The sequence below is a fragment of the Arachis stenosperma genome, chromosome 5 (genome assembly GCF_014773155.1).
Source record: "Arachis stenosperma cultivar V10309 chromosome 5, arast.V10309.gnm1.PFL2, whole genome shotgun sequence".
Classification (NCBI taxonomy): domain Eukaryota; kingdom Viridiplantae; phylum Streptophyta; class Magnoliopsida; order Fabales; family Fabaceae; genus Arachis; species Arachis stenosperma.
The window spans coordinates 116201135-116220829 of NC_080381.1; the positions used below are offsets into that span (position 1 = coordinate 116201135).

General features: G+C 38.7%; 2 protein-coding genes across 3 annotated transcripts; one reads left to right on the forward strand and one right to left on the reverse strand.

Annotated features, from left to right (window-relative positions):
- Nucleotides 1-1752: 1752 nt before the first annotated feature.
- Nucleotides 1753-7409, forward strand: LOC130982102 (dolichyl-diphosphooligosaccharide--protein glycosyltransferase subunit STT3B). Its single transcript, XM_057905959.1, has 6 exons — nt 1753-2894; nt 3563-4099; nt 4173-4627; nt 5267-5389; nt 6073-6132; nt 6970-7409. Exons 1-6 carry the CDS (start codon nt 1980-1982, stop codon nt 7097-7099), a joined length of 2220 nt encoding a protein of 739 aa, XP_057761942.1. The 5' UTR covers nt 1753-1979; the 3' UTR covers nt 7100-7409.
- An 832-nt stretch (nt 7410-8241) lies between these two features.
- LOC130982103 (uncharacterized) lies at nt 8242-11296 on the reverse strand. Of its 2 annotated transcripts, none has more exons than XM_057905960.1 (3): nt 10664-11296; nt 9784-9944; nt 8242-9525 (listed from the first exon to the last, which is right to left on the reverse strand). In XM_057905960.1, exons 1-3 carry the CDS (start codon nt 10802-10804, stop codon nt 8736-8738), a joined length of 1092 nt encoding a protein of 363 aa, XP_057761943.1. In that variant the 5' UTR covers nt 10805-11296; the 3' UTR covers nt 8242-8735. The 2 variants fall into 2 exon arrangements, with proteins under 2 accessions (XP_057761943.1, XP_057761944.1); XM_057905961.1 differs by having other exon boundaries at nt 9802-9944; nt 10664-11293.
- Between the last annotated feature and the right edge of the window lie 8399 nt (nt 11297-19695).

Consider the following 19695-nt stretch of genomic DNA (forward strand, 5'->3'; position numbering starts at 1 on the left):
GTTTGGATAGTATTTTCTTTTTCTAAATTGATATTTTCTTTTTCTTTGAAAATTTTTATTAAGACCATATTTTTGAGGTATCTCTTCATTATCCTGACAGCAAATTCTGATTATATTTGCAAATCTTTTTTGAGTTGCTTCTTGCATACAACGTTCTTTTATTTCCTCTCTTATTGTAGAGGTTGCTCCACCAAAATTATTTTCAATTGTTCCTCTATTTATTTCTCTTATAAATCTTCCCATTATAAATTCATTAGCAGGATATGGAAGTTTTGTTATGTACATACTAAGATAATGATTTTTATCTTCTTCTTTTAATTTGTAATAATGTATTCTATATTCACATATATAAGATTCCACATTACATAAATCATATATCTGAATATTAGCTAAATGGTTTTTTGCTTCTTGATATTCTTTATTATAGACTTCTTGTCTATGATCTATAATATTTTTTCCAAAAAATTCTTTATATAGAATCATCATTATATATAATATCTTATCATAAGTTGTTGTTTTTGTTTCTAATTCTTCTATTATTTGGTTTTCTATTGATGTCATATAATCTCTTATAGTTCCTTTAGTATGAAACCCTATGTAATTCCAAATGTCTCTTTCAGACAATTCACTAAGTTTTGGATTAGTAAAGGCTTCTAATAAGAAGGAATTTAACCAGTTTTCGAAAATTTCTTTTTCGTTCTTTTTGCAGTCTAAATCGAGCATTCTTTCTCCTTCTATTTCCTGAATTTTAGGAACGTATTTTGATGGTATTTTTGTATATCTTGAATCTTTATTTATAAACCCTTTTTTAAAAGCATAATTATCAAAACCTGTTTCCCATTTAAATTGAGATTGATTTTCCTTAGATGTTCCAGCTTCATTTTTTACTTGTATTGGAATTGCTGGTTCTTCGTCACTTGAATAATCTAGAATATGTTCTTCATTTTCTATATTTTCAGAATTAACTAACTCTTCTTCTATTTGAAAACCATGTTGCATAATATTATTTTCTTGAGCCATTTTTAATTGTTTAAAAAGCATTGTAACTTCTTCTAATTTTTCTTCAATATTCATAATTTCAATGGTGGTTTAACTTTTAGATCTGTTATGTTGATTATATTTTGAAGTTTTTCTTCTTTGGGATTCTCTTTTTCCTTATCTCTTTGAAATTTTATACATACTAATATTTCTTCGAGCATATCTACTATAGAATTTAATTGTGGGTTGAAGGTATGATAAAGATGTGGAGAATCATTTCCATGGTAACATATTTTAGAAATTCCGTGTGAAAAATAAGTTTTTTCAGGTTTTTGAAGTCCTTCAATAAAACTTATAGTAAAATAAAGATTTTGAGAAAAATCATTTTGTATTGATTTTAAGAATTCGGTGTCATTACAATTAACATTAGTTAAAATCATTAATTTTTGATCTATTAATTTTGATAACTTAATTATTTTTTCTCTTAAATCTTCTAATTTACTTTTTTCCATTAGGTGACGCTTTTCTTTGTGAAGAGTTACAGTTTTGAATGAAAAATATAACTTTAAGATGTGTGGTTTAGATTTTGCCAGTAGTAGTATTAAGGGTACCTCGTTTTCGTTTGTTCTGCTCGGACTTTGGAGTTTGGAGTATCTTGGATTTCATTCACCAACCTTAGGCTTTAGCTTTTGTCTAGTGTTTGGTATATACACTATTCAGATCCCCCATTTGGGTTTGGATTGGAATAAGGAATAACTCTCACTTTGTTTGATTCACTCACTCTATTTACCATTTTCATATTTGTTGTTGACTTTGACTCTTCTTCCTCTCTTCTTCGATCAGATCCACACTCTCATTACACCCCAACTGCAACACACACACTCACACTAGGGTTTTTCAAATTTTCCATGGAAATCCCCACACCCTAACAAAATCCACTCCGTTTTCTCCACTCCCATACAAAAGAAATCAAATTTCCTACCATTCCGATCCGCTCAACCATGGCAGCCAGCTCGAAACCCGGATCACCACGGCCACCACCTTCCTCGTCGTCATCAATGGCGCAAGATCTCTTCAACAATTTCTCGTTCTCCAAAACCCTGAAGCTCAAGACCAAGCAGCAAGAGCTTCTGATCCGCGTCACTGTCCTCACACTCATCTACATCCTAGCCTTCATCACTCGCCTCTTCAGTGTTCTCCGCTACGAGTCCATGATCCACGAGTTCGACCCTTACTTCAACTACCGCACCACTCTTTACCTCACAAAAAACGGCTTCGCCGAGTTCTGGAATTGGTTCGACTCGGAGAGCTGGTACCCACTTGGACGCATCATCGGCGGAACCCTCTACCCCGGTCTCATGCTCACTGCCGCCGCGCTCTACTGGGTCCTCCGCTTCCTCCGTTTCGCAGTCCACATCCGCGAGGTTTGCGTCCTAACGGCGCCGTTTTTCGCCTCCAACACCACCCTCGTTGCTTACTTCTTCGGCAAGGAGATTTGGGATTCCGGCGCAGGGATCGTCGCCGCGGCTTTGATTGCAATCTGCCCTGGGTATATTTCGCGGTCTGTGGCAGGGTCCTATGACAATGAAGGCGTTGCTATTTTCGCGCTTTTGTTGACATTTTACTTGTTTGTTAAGGCTGTTAACACTGGGTCGTTGGCTTGGGCTCTGGCTTCGGCGTTTGGATACTTCTACATGGTTTCGGCTTGGGGTGGTTATGTGTTTATCATCAATTTGGTGCCACTTTATGTGTTGGTGTTGTTAGTTACTGGGAGGTACTCGTTGAGGTTGTATGTAGCTTATAATTGTATGTATGTAGTGGGAATGTTGCTTGCTATGCAGATTAGGTTCGTTGGGTTCCAGCATGTTCAGTCTGGAGAGCACATGGCTGCTATGGGCGTGTTTTTCTTGATGCAGGTTGAGATTTTTCTATGTTGCCTTGTTGAATTGCTTTTTGTGCGTATGACAGATGATTTTCGAGCAAGTTGATAATATGTTACTGATTGAGTTGCATTCTTGTTCACATTCCTGGTTTTAATTGTGTCTGCATTATGGAAAATATAGCATAGGTTGTTGAGTCCAATTTAAAATCATTGTTATAGTAATCAGTTACTGAGTTGAGTGTTGCTTGTTATTCATCTTGTGCTCGCACATCACCTTGCATGTAGAATATGTGGCAGAATCAAATTGTAGGATTGCTGAAAACTAGGTCAGACTGGATTTAATCAAATCATGAACAATGCAGATGTGAACTTGTGAAGTGATCTGTGTTTAGCACTTCATAGTTTATAGGTCTTTTGTAATTACATTGAGGAAATTACCTTTGATGGATGCATTTACAACCTAGCTGTTTTAGTTTGTTTTTTCCCGCCCAGGTGGCCTGCCTTGTTATATATTTGATTTGATCTGTAGTTGCAATACTTTATTCTCTGTTTCCCTTGTCATTCAAGTTGAATTTATCTTTGATAGTTAGGATTATGAATTGATTGTTACAACAAAATATCAGAATGATGTTTATGGTGAATTGCTGCTCCCTCTGAATGCATGTGATCTTCTTGTGACGCCAATTCTCATTGTTTTCCCAGGTTTTTTTCTTCCTAGATTGGGTAAGACATTTGCTCAGTGATGCAAAATTGTTTGAAGCATTTTTGAGGATCACGGTAACTGGTGCAGTTAGTGTTGGAGCCATTGCTTTGGGAGTAGGCACAGCATCCGGCTACATTTCTCCATGGACAGGAAGGTTTTACTCCTTGCTTGATCCAACATATGCTAAGGATCACATTCCAATCATTGCATCTGTCTCTGAGCATCAGCCAACTGCTTGGTCATCCTTCATGTTCGATTTCCATATCTTGCTTATACTTTTCCCTGCTGGGCTCTACTTCTGCTTCAAGCGCTTGTCAGATGCCACGATCTTCATTGTTATGTATGGCCTTACAAGCATGTACTTTGCTGGTGTGATGGTTCGTTTGATTCTTGTTGCTACCCCCGCTGTGTGCCTCATTAGTGCTATTGCGGTTTCTGCTACTGTGAAGAATCTGACTCGGTTGGTGAGGTCCCAAAGCCAAGCTGTTCAAAGTGGTTCTAGCAAAGGAGCTAGCACTGCAAAGAGTTCTTCCAAGGTTAGAACTTTCAATGGAATTAGTGGGCAATTGCTAATGTGAATTTTAACACTTTATGGTTACTTCCATGCAGGGTGTAATTGATAATTCCCAGCCTTTCCAAAGAAATGGTGCTATTTTCTTGCTTCTGGGTGCTTTCTATCTACTGACTAGATATGCTATTCACTGCACCTGGGTCACATCAGAGGCTTATTCATCTCCCTCGATTGTCTTGGCTGCAAGGGGGGCTCATGGAAACAGGGTCATCTTTGATGATTATCGTGAAGCTTACTTTTGGCTTCGCCAGAACACCCCACCAGATGCCAAGGTGATGTCTTGGTGGGATTATGGTTATCAAATAACAGCCATGGGTAACAGGACAGTTATTGTTGACAATAACACCTGGAATAATACACATATAGCAACTGTTGGGCGGGCAATGTCATCGTATGAGGATGAGGCCTATGAGATAATGAGATCGCTTGATGTTGACTATGTATTAGTTGTGTTCGGCGGTGTTACTGGCTATTCTTCTGATGATATTAATAAGTAAGTCCATCTGAAGTAATATACAATGCTTTTCTATGTTCATTTGAGTTGTTTAGCATATAAAAGTTTTAGGGTTGTCACCTGAACTTAGAATCATTTTGTTACATTGTTATGATTAATGATTGCAAGAGTTCCATTTATCGCAATTGGTTGTTTTTGTTCTCAAAAATCGTTTTTCTAGTTTCTCCTCATCCTTGCTTGTGTTTCTTGTCCATACGTATTGTATTGTGAATGATAGCCCTCATATTGTTTAAAAAATAAGTTTCATTGGCAATCCATTTTAAGATAGTACACATCGGTAGTCTATTTCTATGAACACTTGTGTCAAGCATACTTCTGTTTCTCATGGTTTGATACTTTGCATTGCTGTGGCAATAAAAGATATATCTTGTTTTATAATTGACTCACTAGAATGAGCTTGGACACTGTGCTAGTAGATTTTCCTTTTGCTATATTTTCTTTACTTGTGAATATGTAAATTGATGCATATTTGATCATTTCATAGTTGTCGCCATCTTTCAATTTTCTTTTTAAAATAATTAATAAAATTAAAAAATTATCATTTGAGCAAGTAGTCTATATCTTAACTCCTATAAGGCCTTGCAACATTTTTGTACTGATATTCATAATTTTGTATAGATTTCTCTGGATGGTGAGAATCGGTGGTGGGGTTTTTCCTGTAATTAAGGAACCTGATTATCTTGTCAATGGAGAGTATCGTGTAGATAAAGGTGCAGCTCCCAAGATGTTGAACTGTCTTATGTAAGTTTCTTTCAACTTCGAGTTGGGCTTTGCTTTTTGAATCACTGTTTACTTCCAAGAAGTCTATATTTATACAAATCTGTTGGATTCTTCCCTTGAGACATTAAAAATAAGAAAAGATCCATATTTGGATACAACAATATAAAAGTAATTTTTTGTTTATTTACTATGTTAAAAACATTTTTTTAAGTAAAAAGGATCTTTTAAAAAAAAGATGTAAAAGCTTGTTTGGATGTGTTTCTACTAAGATTTTTTTTCAAGTGATCTTTTTTTAAAAGATCGTTTAGAAAGTAAAAGGAATTTCATGTTTAGGTATCTTATGTAAAACATCTTTTTATTTAACAATTATGTTTGGGTACAACAATATAAAAGTATTTTTTGTATATTTATTATATTAAACACATCTTTTTTTAAGTAAAAAAGATTTTTTTTAAAAATGCAAATTTTAGCTGCTAAAAGAGATGTTTTATTTTTATTTTTCTAGTGTTTTTATTTTAACTACTAAAATTTTGCCAAAAACAATAAAAAATACTAAATTTTTTTTTTCATTTGGAAAAAGATATTTTTCTAACAACTTAATAACACTTAAACAAGCTCAATATTATTTGTTATTTACATGTAAAGGCAAGTGATGAATTGATACATGGTGACTTAATGCATTTTTTTTTTCCGGTGATTATCAGGTACAAACTATCTTATTATCGGTTTGGGGAGCTCACTACAGAATATGGCAAACCACCTGGGTAAGTTTCCATATCCCTTACGGTTTATACTTGTTTATTTAACACTGGCGCAGCATAAAATTTTGTATCTTCACTGACAGGTAGCCAATGTTATTTATATCATTATATTCTTTTATTTTACTTTTTTTAAAGAATCTTATTTATGTTGTTCTATGCATGTGAGCATATAAGACTATAATGAACAATTAGTATTGGTATATATCCTTATTGACAATGATATTTATGAAGATATTATGCATAGAATCTATATATGCACCCTGTCATTGACACGAGGGAGAAGTACAATTACATGTAGGTGGTTTTTACTAGGGTATTTAATGAATCTATGACTTGATTAGCTTTCTGAAAGTCATAGTTCATCTGAATTTTGGAATTACATGGGTTTTTGATGATTCCTATTAGATATTATTCATTCTTCTAAGGAAGAGGTGACCAACCCTATATAGTATATTGAGACTAACCCATGTAACACTTGATATTAGTCCCTAAAATCTGAAATCCTGGTAAAATCTTGGTGCCTTTTTACAAGTGTGACCTGCGTTTTTAGGCTTGGAAAATGAATCGTTATTGCCGCCCTCACCTCCCCAACAGTCGCACATGTGCATCACTTAACAGATGGTCAGATGTGCAGTTTTCACTGTTCGCTATCTTATTTCAGCTAAACCCACCTTGTTTTCTACACATAGCACTCTGATTCAGGCCCCTGACATTGCCAGTTATCCTTTGTCCAAAGACTAATGATTGAAGTTCTGAAATTGGCACAACAAATTGTGAATATAGTGTATTTGCTTGATAATTGATACCTTATTTACAACTGCCTGTATTGTGGAATGACAGGTTTGATCGCGCTCGAGGAGTTGAAATTGGGAATAAGGACATAAAGCTTGAGTACTTGGAAGAGGCCTTCACTACCCAAAACTGGATAGTTCGTATTTATAAAGTGAAACCACCTAAAAACAGGTGGTAACTTTTAGAAAGGAAAAAAAGAAGTTAAAGTTAGACTTTGTTTTCTTTGCGGGAACGATAGAGCATTGTAGTGAGTGAACTTGAGAATTGAAAAACGTGTTTAGCTACGTTACAGATTGTGGACTGATTTTTGAAGTATTTACATGTAGAATACATTTAAGTTAAAGCTTTGGAATCATTTCTTTTTAGAAAAAAAGGTACCATTGCATTCCAACTGGTCGATTTAACCGTGTGCTTTAAGTGCTACTTGGTTGGGCATGATTGCATAAACGATACAAATTTTCCCCTATATAATTAACTGGATTATTAGAGATGTTCCCCCTTTTTTTTTTTTGAGTAAGCGCTGTAATTTTATATATGAAATTTGTCAATGGAAATTGTCATCTGATTCGTACTAAGTATACCATTAATGTTCTTGTGAATCTTTATCTGATAAAAACAACAGACGCGTAGCATGAGGTGTGATAACATCAAATTGTGCTAGGCCACTCAATTAGAAGTGCCTCAAATGTTCAGACAGAAGGAAAAAAGCCTTTGGAATATCCTCTGGTGCTTCTGTCCAAATATTTAGAGCCTCATGATTGTTCATTTTCAAATTCAACACCACCCATCATTTTCATTGTGCCGGCAAACGTGATTCAAGCCATGTGCCATGTCGTTGTCTCGAGAAATGAAAAAAGGGGACATGCATGTCCATTAATCTCTATATTGGTGTCTCAATAGTAGATATTAATTGCTAATAAATCATTGCTTAGCATTGCTTTTCTCAACTAAAACAAGCATTCACACCGGTATCTCTCCTTCACAAAACAATCCTCGCTTTTATTATTTTATGGCCCTGTGATATATATAAGTATATAACACATTCACGTGAACAGTGCACCTACCCTACCTTAAACATGAGCACTACCATAGGTTTTCTTAGAACTTCTGCAAATCAGATATACGTACCACATTACCTTACCTTGTTCCTTGTACATCTGAACACACCACTTCACATAATTTTTTATCCTAAATAGTAAATAGAATGCATACTTTATAAGAATAAAATAATCTGATATAGCCTGATCTCTTGTACTAACCAGATGTATCTAATTGAGGGTACGCAAATCCATGTAATATAAAATATAAGACATAAATAAATACAATATAAAAGGCCATGTAACATGGTTTGCACATTTTTCTGTCAATGCAGAGTATATAAAGTAAAGGGTCTGAAGAAAAAGAATAAACCTTAGATACATACACAAATATAATGACTTGATACAAGTGATGACTGGACAGAATGACTTGCACTTTGCTTGACCCAATCATTCAACAAATGAGGCTATCGATCTGTAAGTAACTTCTGTGATCCAGGTGGGTGGGGCAACCTGGTGCATTTCACAGAAACCAGTTTTGCATACCAAGTTTCTTGCACCTGTTCCTCAGCTTTAGCTGCTTTGGGAGGTCACTGATCCCCTTGTTATTCTAAGCCTGGAATAAATATCCTAACCATGTATTTTGTTTCTCCAACTTTCTACATCTTTGGCTCATGCTTACTTACCCAAAAGATTTGCATCTTGTTGCAATTTATGTTTTGTAATTTGTATAATGTCAAAAAAAATAATAATTTTTCTCCAAGGGAAGGGTTTCAACTAATCAAGGGCAGTTTTGCTCCTCCGACCAGTTATTGGGATCGGTAAGCCATCAAAGATGGGTTTGGAGATAGCTGCTTGCAAATCCGGTTTCAGATTCCACATTGTGGTTGGCCAAGCTGAGGCCGAATTGTTCTTTTCCTGCTCTCTCAGGCTTGACGCACTTGATGATTTGCGTACTCCAGAAAGAGTATCGGTAAAGATGGATTCGCCCATCCCCACTGCAATAGAATCTAACCATCCTGATTCTGATTCTGAAAGCAGATTTGCTCGACTAGCTGATTTTGGCCTCATAGACAACGCTTTTCCATTTGAAGAAAAACCATTTGACCCCCCGTTAATTCCTTCCTTCAGAATCTTTTCTGGTGTAACAGGTCTGCTATCAACTTCAGCTTTCTGCCGTCTGCGAACGGATTTCTCATCAGATTTCTCACCTCCCACATCTCCAATGTCCGCAAGAGGCACATACTCATGCATTTCATCATTCCCAGTCAATAAATCATACACTAAATTTGTTGACCTGGGGTAATGGTTTGATCGAAGGTCAGAAATTGGCGAAGTTTTGGGAAACCAATCATCTCCAGAATGATCTGAATTATCAGATGCATAAACCGCCAATTCTGTCTCAGATGTATCTCTAGCTATAGAAGAACTCAATCCATAGTATTTCTGCAAAATGGTCATGGCTGGAGAAACCTTCTCCTTGGGTGGTTTAAGTCTTAAGGATTGTAGAGGTTCCTTCATGCCGTATTGACCTGCACGTGGGGGTCTTCTTTCCGAGCTATTATCCCTGCAATGATTTTAACCTAAAAGGATTAGTTTGTGAAACCAGCAGATTTTGAATTGAAGCAACAGCCTAGAACATCAAACAAAACTCATCCCCAAAGGAAAGAGATACAAGCCAAAACATGTAGAGTAGCAGCAAGAATTTTCATCAAACTGTAAATATCATGGGTTGATGATGCACCACAAACTTGCAAAAGCATCCTTGAAAAGCAATAATAAATTGTTGCACAATGACATGGGGAAGAATTAGAAAACATAATACATGAGTATATGGTAGTACCCCAACTTTGCATGTCCATTAGGTACACTCGGAGTGGGAGAGGGGGATGGCGGATGTCGTCCCGGTAACGGAATTTTCAATGTCTTCAGTGCAAACATTTGAAGATCCGTGGCTAACCCGTTCATCCTTTTGATATCAGCTACCTGAATAAGGAGAGTTCAGTATCATAATATCACAGCCCAAAAAGCAATCATCCATGCATTGCTGGCCAGAAGTAAAAAATTTCTGACGCTTTCATTGTTATAGCCTTATAGGCATTTCTGCACATTATACAATCATCTACTTTGTATATTACCATATCTTCATGATAATGCAGTATCTCTAATAGTAATTTGTATGTTACTGGAAATGAATAAAGATAAACAATATTTGGAAAATGAAAAGTCAAATAGGTTGGAAATCAAATGAATTCAAGTTCTGCCCCAACTTCAAAACAATTTCTACCTATCGTTACTTATTCTCACCTGCATAGCCATTCCACTAATCTCAAATCCCAAAAGTGGAGAATATTAACTCAAAGGAGAAAACTTTGATTAAATTACTAATCAGAAATCGAGCCACTTAACTTAAATGGTTCCTTCAGATCGGTTTGGTGGAATAACAAAACAAAAACAAATCAAACATACACAACCTTCCATCATTCCCAAAAAAAAAAGAGTTAAATAAGTTTAAAAGAGCACAACACAGGACACCAAAAAATATTGAAGAAAAGGGTGTAAACAAAATGAAAATAGGACCTCAGAATGAAACCCAGAAGAAAAGGGTAAAACTTTACCACGTTTAAGGCACCCCAAGTTCAGAATCATAAGAAAATAATGCACAATAAGATCATGAAAAAAGAAAAATTGAAGTAGCTATATACCTCAACGCCATACTTAATAGCCACACCAGCGAGTGTGTCGAGCTTAGAGACTTGGTGCTCAATATAATTCAACCCACTTCCACCGCCGCCGACACCGCCACAGACGCCGCCGCCGTTCTGCAACCCGTTCGACGGCGACATCTTCTCCGATCGGTCGCCGACACCAAAGATCTACGATCTCACACCAAAGGAATAATAGCTTCTTCACATATACAGAAAAAAGGGGCAAAAAAAGGGCAACCAATTGATTCGAGAAAAAGTGAGGGTTTGGTGAAGTGGGTGGAAGAGTGGAGGGTGGAATTGCGCCTAAAGATGAAAAGGGTCAAAGAAAAATCTGATCTTGGAGGAAGAAGAAGAAGAAGGGAAAGGGAAATTAGAGGATGAAGAAAAACAAGGGTTTTAAAATAAAACTCTGTATTATGTTGGTAAAGAGAGTGAGAAAATAAAAGAAAAAGAAAAGAGAAAAAACAAAAATGAAATGAAAAATAGGGTTCTTTATTTCCTAAGCTTCTTCTTCTTCTTCCTCTAGTTCAATAGGGGATTTGACTTTATTCCACACTACCATTACTCTTCTTTATTTCTTTCTCTCTTTCTTCTGAGATTGAAAATTTTGGATGTGGAGAATGGGAATGTATTCTTCTTCTTGTTAATTCCTCTTTTAAGTAACATGTCAATCCTTTTTTTTCGTTTTGGGGGGTTAAGGTTTTGAACCAAAAATATAAAAATGGAAATTAGTTTTAAATGTATTAGGTCACTATGGTTGAAATTTTATTTGTAAAATTTGTTATATTTTAATTCAATTTTGTTGTTCCTTAATCGTATTTATAACAAATTTAGCAATTTATTGTAAATAATAAAATATTACAAATTTTTATCATACAAATATTATCATTTTAAAATATAGAATATTTTGCTTGTATAAAAAATTTAATTTATCACACTAACAATATATTAATATGAATAATGTTTTATCATACAAATAAAGATAAATTGAAGTGTAATCTAATTAATATGAATATAAATATACATTATAAGTGAGTCAACACTCTTGGAGTCTTGATCCTTTACATGCACCATTTTTTTCTCAATATGGCTTAAATTACTATGACAATAGCATTGCAAATTTTTCAAACAAAATACACAAAAGTAGTATTCAGATATTACTGGTAATTTTAATTAATTGAAAACATAATTCCATACTATATATTAGTAAAGAAATAAATAAAGTTGGTTTAGAAGGAAAGTCAAATGATTGTGCAGGCACACCGGTGATGATAGAATGGATTCCTTGTACCTTTGTCAGCGTAGCTCTTCAAACTTCTAACACCACTTTTGGATTTGGAATCACTGCGAATTATGAGATTCACTATTCTTTTATCAATTTCTTAACTTTATTCATTTGTAGTATAGCTTATTTTGTTTAATTTAAATGTTTGGTGGTGTTGGTAGTGGTAATGGTAGTAGTATAATAGGTAGCGTTTGGTGGAGAGACAGAGACAGAAAGACTGAGATTGAGAGAGACAGAGACTGAGAGACAGAGATTGAAACAAATTTCAGTATTCTGTTTGGTATAAAATGAGAGACAGGAATTGAAACAAGAATGAAACTCTAATTTAATTTGCACAAAGGGTAAAATTGGAATTAATTAATTGAAATGAAAGTATTTAAGGTATAAAATGTTATTAAAATTTCAGTTTCTATCTCTAAAAATTTCAGTCCCCTGTGTCCCTACTTTTTGGAGGTACTGAAATACTGAAAGTTTGGAGACAGAGACAGAAATTTTAGTACCAGTCTCTGAACTAACAAACACAATACTGAGTCTCAATCTCTCAGTCTCTGTCTCAGTACCTGAAAACAAACGCTACCTATATAGTATGGGATAGTATATATTTCTGTTCTTAATTTATTATATTGAAAAGATTGGTATACATTGAAATTCTTACGTTGTAAAGTCTAATAAAGAGGCACGAGTTTATGTTAAAATATTAATCAATGAAATCAATTTTTATAAAATTGAGTAACGCGGTGAGAGAGAGCGCGATGCACCGACACACAGCCAAACACAGCCAAAAGCACCGAGCCATGTGGCCCCTCTCATGATTGTTACGCTTCATTTTTTTTTTCTCTTAAAATTATGCTTTATCAAATTTTTAAATTCTATTCTCTAATAGTAGTATATGGTTGATGTGCTCTACTATGCCATATAAGTAGAATTTAATTTTGATGTATTAATAATATAAAATATTTTATATAATTATATAATTATATTTATTTTTAAATAATTATTCATATAATTAATAGAAAAATAATTATTTTTATTAATATATTATTATATAATTAAATATATATAAATTTATTTTATATTAACAGTATATTAAAATTAAATTTATAAAAGTATATGATAATATTTATTGCAAAGTATTCTTATAATTTTAATATATAAATGAATGTTCATTTTATGACATTTTCATATTGTGCCAATTTTTTTCTTCTACTAGCTAATTCTTGTCATTTGCAAGTCCAAGTTTTCATTTTAGCCGTGTTTAAAAAGTGCACATAGAATTTTTCTTTTATGTTTTTATCTTGATTAAGTACATAATTATTTTAATACGATTCACTCTATTTTTTTATTTTTTGGATATTCTAAGGTTGGTTAAGAAATGCTTAATATGAAATCACTAGAATGACGAATCAGGTCATGTGCACTTAATTGTCCCTCACTCCCATTATTATGTTAATCAGCAAACATTTATTGTTATCATGTGATTTTATTTTTATCCAACTCTTGCAGTTTTTTTCCTTTAGCTTAGAAAATTTTGAGTGCTTAAGTGCTAGTATTAGTTTCTAAAAATCATATACTCCTAATAGGGTAATAATCAGAGTAAATTAACTTGCTATTAAGAACTTTCTTAAATATTATAAAAGACTTTTACAACAATTTAAGAGTTTCATGTTCATTGTTCAATTTTCTCCGTTTTTTCTATTAAAATACCTAACCACGTGATGCTTGTACTTCCCAAACGCCATACTAAATTAGAAAGAAGCCCCTTCTTTATTTTCTTTTTGCAAATTGAGTCTTCCATTAGAAAGAAACATGAAACTATTAAGCGTAATTAGTGATAATCAAACGCGGATTAGTGTAAATCACACTTCAATTCCGTGTTATCTCAACCTCCTTCAATATCTTCATTCATTAGTTAAATGACAAATACTTAAATGTTTAAGATATTTAAATATTTATAAATATTTATTTTTATTTATAGTATCTAGCTTCTATAGAAAAAACTAAATAAAATAAATTCCAAGGGATGTATCTTAGTTAAGTTTGGCGAGTTCTCAATATCATTACTTTAAGATGTAAAAATAGGAGATAGTTCTGTCATAGACCATTAATAAAGTATATCAAATCTAAGAAATTGAAGTCAAAGTGTGCTGGCAAAATGCAAGTCAATGGATTCATAATTCATTCACATTGTTTTAAGATTCCCTCTTGTTTAACGATGTATACTCAAAGCAGTCAACAACTTAATAAAAAACCTACAATTTTCTCGGGATTTTATCATCAATATTTGCAAACCGAACAGATTCCTTTCCCTTCTTTCCCTCATTATCGTTTTTGGTTAAACATATATCACGAAATGTAACTTTTTGGTTAATTATGAATACTATCTAAGTTTATACATTGATTTCATATGCTATACTATACCATTTATTAAAATGTTCGTTGGTCGGCTTCTGAACAGGTCGGGTGGACAGAAGATGCAAAGGTGGATAGATGAGGGTGTCTTAGTCCTGGATGCGCTGATCGAGGGTTTGCCGAGCTGGCGAGCACTTGAGTTGGTGAACGGACGAGGGGGGGTGCTACCTGCAAAGACACTCCGACGCTCAAGTCAGAAATCGTACAAGCAGGGGGAGTGATGTAGAAAGTGACGTACCTCGGGGGAAGAGCCAATCTTCCCCTTATATACATGTCAGTAGTGGGCCCCTTACGTGACAGGCCCATATTCCCAAGGACGCTGTCCTGCAGCACGTGTGCGGTCCGTACAGGAAGTGTGTCCGGGTCGGTTGTAGGGCGCGTGCCCGGGTCGGGTGTTACATGGGTCGGGTCGGCCCAAAGCTGGTTCTGGGCCGGGCCGTAACAGTGCCCCCACGCGCCAATGGTGGCCGTGGGAGCTACCAATGGCGTGTCGTCTCGTATCTCGTCTAGTCGATTGCTCGTGGGGAGGACGTGCCCCCAAGGCGCGTCTCTTGGTTGTTCAAACAACCGTTTCATCGCCTCGTTTCCTGCGCCGGGCATTGAATGCTCATAATGGGGTGAAAAACCCCGTTTGAAAAGACCATTTTGCCCCCAGGCGTTTCGCGCTCTGGAGGCAGCTTTTAAATGAGCGGTTTTGGTATTTCTTCATTTTATGTACTTTTTCCGCACCCTCTATTCTCCCTTCTCCCTCCTTGCTACAAGGCTTTGCTGTGGTGCCTCCGTTCGGGTTTCTTGCATTTTACCAGATTCAACCCCATCTCCCTCTCGCCAATTCAGGTAATTTTTTCTGATCATCCTCCCTTTTATGCATTACTTCTGCATGCTTGTTATTTGGTTCTTTTGATGTTACTGCATAGCCTTAGTTGCGAGTAGACGTGTTAGGGGGGAAAGTACCATTCTAGGGTAGGCTTTTTCTCGTTCCTTTAGTCTTTTAGTCTTGTTTGTCGTTAGTCGGGAAGTCGTGGGGGGTGGTGTTTGTTTTCGGCCTGAGTAACCGATCTCTTAGACTAACTGGATGGTACCCCCATGTAGGTATGGCCCGCACGGTCTCCCGAGCATCCGTTAACCTGGCGGCTTACGACCAGTATGCTTGGGTCGTCTCAGATGTAAGGGATTCACCCAACCAAATGAGCGAAGAGGAGCTCACCGAGTTCCGACAAGCCGGGTACTTGTGTGGCGGGACTGACGAGGAGGCCAATTATGACGCCTTCATCCCGGCTGCTCACGAGCGGTTGTATGAAATCAACTTCCAACCCCGCCAGGTCGCCGACTGGATTTGGTTCTACAAGGCCATGTTCACTCAAGTCGGAGTTCGTATTCCGTTCTCAGCCTTTCAGATGGCGCTCTTAAACCGAATTTCTGTGTCACCGTCGCAGTTGCATCCGAACAGTTGGGCTTCGATCCGCTGTTTCGAGATGGTTTGTGAATATCTCGACCTGCCGGTCTCCGTAGATGTCTTCCTCTTTTTCACCCTTACAAACCCTACCAAGCAGGGGAAACATAGGAAAGGGTTCATGTCCTTCCGGGCTGCTCAGGGTCGGAAGATTTTCGGCTTGTTCGAAGATTCTTACCACGGGTTTAAGGACAAGTATTTTAAGGTCCGTCCGGCCAAAGGTCGTCACCCCTTTTGGTTGTCCCTGGAAGGGGTACGGCTCATCCCGACTTATTGGAGCTTCGGGGCAGGAGCCAATAGTTTTATTAAGGTAGTTTATAAAAACATGTCGGCAGAAGATCAGCAGATTGCCGAGGTGCTAAACGCAGTTTTTGGGAAGAACCCAGTAAACCCCCACCTCCTCATGGGTGATCGGAATTCCGGTCGTAATTACATTTGTGAGAAGCTTTTTACTTTACCCTTTATTCTTTTTCCTTCTTGTTGGTATTATGTGACGACTAACCGACCTTCCGTGTTTTCCTGCAGTGGATATGTCTGCGTCCGTGACGGGTCTTCCCGACTTGTTCCAGACTTTCCTCGGCGGCGGTGATGAGGAGAGTGACGAGCAACCTGCCCCCGAGGGACCTGATGCTCCGGAGGACAAAGACGTTCCCGAGCAGAAAGCCGCAACCGATGGGATCGGTACCTCGTCTCAGGGTGCCGCGGTCGAGAGTGGTAAGGCTGTCCATGCCTCCCCTGTCCATGAGGTGGTAGGAACTGATGGTTCTGTTCCTGGTCCGGACGTTGAGGTGGAAGAGGTCCCCAACCCAAGAAAAAGAAAGAAGGCTTCCACGGCGTCGTCTAGCCCTGAGGGAGCCCTTACTGTTATGGAAAGGAATTTTAATGCAAGCGACTTCATAGATTCCCAGTTGATCCCTGGTACCGAGGAGTACTTCCAGGAGTCTTCTCTTGCCGCGCAGGCGAGGTGGATGTACCGTACCCTTTTGCGCGGTGCCGTGATAGCCCGGAAGGCCGAGTTTGAGCTAACCGGGATGGAGTCCCTCCGCCGAAGGTTGGAATCTGCTGGGAGAGCAAATAATGAACTAAAAGGTGAAGTTGAAACTCTCCGGCAGCAATTGACTCAATCTTCGGAAAAACTAGATGCTGCCGAGAAGAAGGCCACCACTGCCGAGCAGAAAGCTACTGCCGCCGAACAGAAGGCAACGGATGCCGAGAAGAAGCTGAAAGAGTCGGTCGCGACGGTTGAACGTTTAACCGAGCGCGAAATGGCTCTGGAGGGTCAGGTCGGCGAGGCGCAAAAGCGCGTGGCCGAAGTTGAGAAAGAGAAGCAGGCCGTGGAGGCCGAACTGTCGACATGGAAGGCTAAGTACAAGGACGTCGTCAAACAGGGCAGGGGCGCGATCCTGGCTACCGAGGAAGCCCTTAAAGCACAAGTCAAAATTATTGCCCCTGAGTTCGATACGTCGGCGATTGGTGTCCGCAAGGTCATCCATGACGGCAAGGTTGTTGATGCCTCCACGAAATGACCCTTCAGTTCCTGTTTAGCCGCTTTCTTTTGACTTGTAAACTATTTTAGTCTTTGCCGTTTTTGGCTTTTGTGAACTATTTGATGTTAGCCGTTTTACTTTTGGCTCGTGAACAATGACCTTTTTGGTCGTTTGCCCGTGTTGTCGATATAAATCTTACTTATCTGAGTGCGTTATCATTTTTAACCGTTTTGGTTTATATTTGTCGTTTTCCGGCATGCTCGCGTTATCGTTCCTATTAACCGTTTTTGGTTTGAAGTCGCTTAGACCGGCGGCCCGTGGCCTTTCGTGTAGTTGTTTGTTACAACGGTGTTTGACGGCTTCCCGGGGTGATCAGTCCCGGGTCGCACGTCGTTGTCAGTCGCGACAAGGTGATTTATCTGAAAAAATGGAGGTAAAATAGAATGGAGATTTTGCACAAGTGTATCTTATTCGGTATCCACATAAAAGACTTGCAAGTTACTATGAAGTTCAAATGACAAATTAACTACTTAGCTAGATTAGTCGGCAGGTCGCTCCGTCCTCTAGGAGTAGAATCTTCTAAGGTTGTCCGCATTCCAAGTTCTCGGGACTTCCTTGCCGTCGAGCCTTTCTAGTTTGAATGCTCCTTTTCCCATCACTTTCTTGACTCTATATGGGCCTTCCCAGTTAGCCGCCAGCTTGCCTTTTCCGGGGGTCGGCAGGCCGATATCATTTCGCCTCAGGACGAGGTCGTTTGGCTCGAATTCCCTTTTGAGCACTTTGGTGTTATAGCGGAGCGCAACTCTTTGTTTTAGCGCTGTTTCTGTCAAGTGGGCCATTTCTCGGGCTTCTTCTATCAGGTCCTTTTCTACGGCTTCCTCCACCCCTTTCAAAAGAAGTCGTGGGCTCGGTTCTCCGATTTCTACGGGTATTACCGCGTCCACCCCGTACGTTAACCGGAAAGGGGTTTCCTTGGTGGAGGACTGCTCGGTCGTTCGGTAAGACCAGAGAACTGATGCCAGCTCGTCGGCCCAAGCACCCTTTTTGTTGTCCAACCTCTTCTTTAGCCCTGAAAGGATAACCTTGTTGGCGGACTCCACTTGTCCGTTCGTCCGAGGGTGTTCTACCGAAGAGAACTTTTGCCTTATACCTAGGCCGTTGAGAAATTCTGTGAACTTTTTGTCGGCAAATTGTGTGCCGTTGTCCGAGATGACGACTTCTGGTATCCCGAACCGTGTTATCACCTGCCTCCACATGAATTTTCTGCAATTGGCAGAGGATATGCTAGCCAATGGTTCGGCTTCTATCCATTTGGTATAGTAATCAATTGCCACTATGAGATATTTGACATGCCCAGGGCCGACGGGAAAGGGCCCCAAGAGGTCGATTCCCCACTGTGCGAACGGCCGGGAGGTCGTCAGCAAGCTCAACTCGTTTGCCGGTGCCTTGGCAAAGTTGGCGTTCTGTTGGCACTTTATGCACTTTTTGACAAACTCTTTGGAATCTGCCATCATCGACGGCCAGTAGTACCCAGCTCGGATCAACTTTCTTGCTAGGGCTTTTCCTCCGATGTGGTGCCCACAGCAGCCCTCGTGGACTTCCCTGAGGACGTAGTCCGTTTGGTCGGGGTGCAGGCACTTCAGTAGGGGTTGGCTGAGCCCCTTTCTGAATAGCTGTCCTTGGATGACGGCGTATTTGGCCGCTTCCCTCCTTAATTTCACCGCTTCCTTTTCGTCAGCAGGGACTTGGCCGTGTTCTAGGTAGTTTGTGATGGGGTCTAGCCATGAAGAACTTAGGGCTGTTGTGTGTAGTACAATTGCAGGTTCCCTTGTCATGCCTTGGATGAGAGACCGGTTTCCCTCCCCTGGCTTCGTGCTGGCTAACTTTGATAGGAGGTCTGCTCGTGTGTTCCTTTCTCTGGGTACATGCTGGACCGTGACCTCGTCGAACTTTTGGCTCAAGCTCTTGACCTTTTCCAAGTACTTCTGCAACAAGGGGTCCTTGGCTTGGTAGCTGCCGTTTACTTGGGAAGTGACGACTTGGGAATCGCTGCATACTTCCAGCCTTTTTGCGCCGACCTCTGCTGCTAGGGTCAAGCCTCCTATGAGGGCTTCGTATTCTGCTTGGTTGTTCGAGATGGGAAACTCGAATCTGACCGACTGTTCGTATACGACCCCGTTCGGACTTTCTAGGATGATCCCGGCTCCTCCGAAGGTCTGGTTGGAGGCTCCGTCTACATGGAGCTTCCACCGTGTACCCATGTCTTCGCCTGGGTCTCCTGTTATTTCAACCAAAAAATCCGCTATGGCCTGCTCCTTGATGGCTTGCCGGGGCTCGTACCGTATGTCATATTGGGAGAGTTCGATGGACCAAGTCATCATTCTTCCCGCCAGGT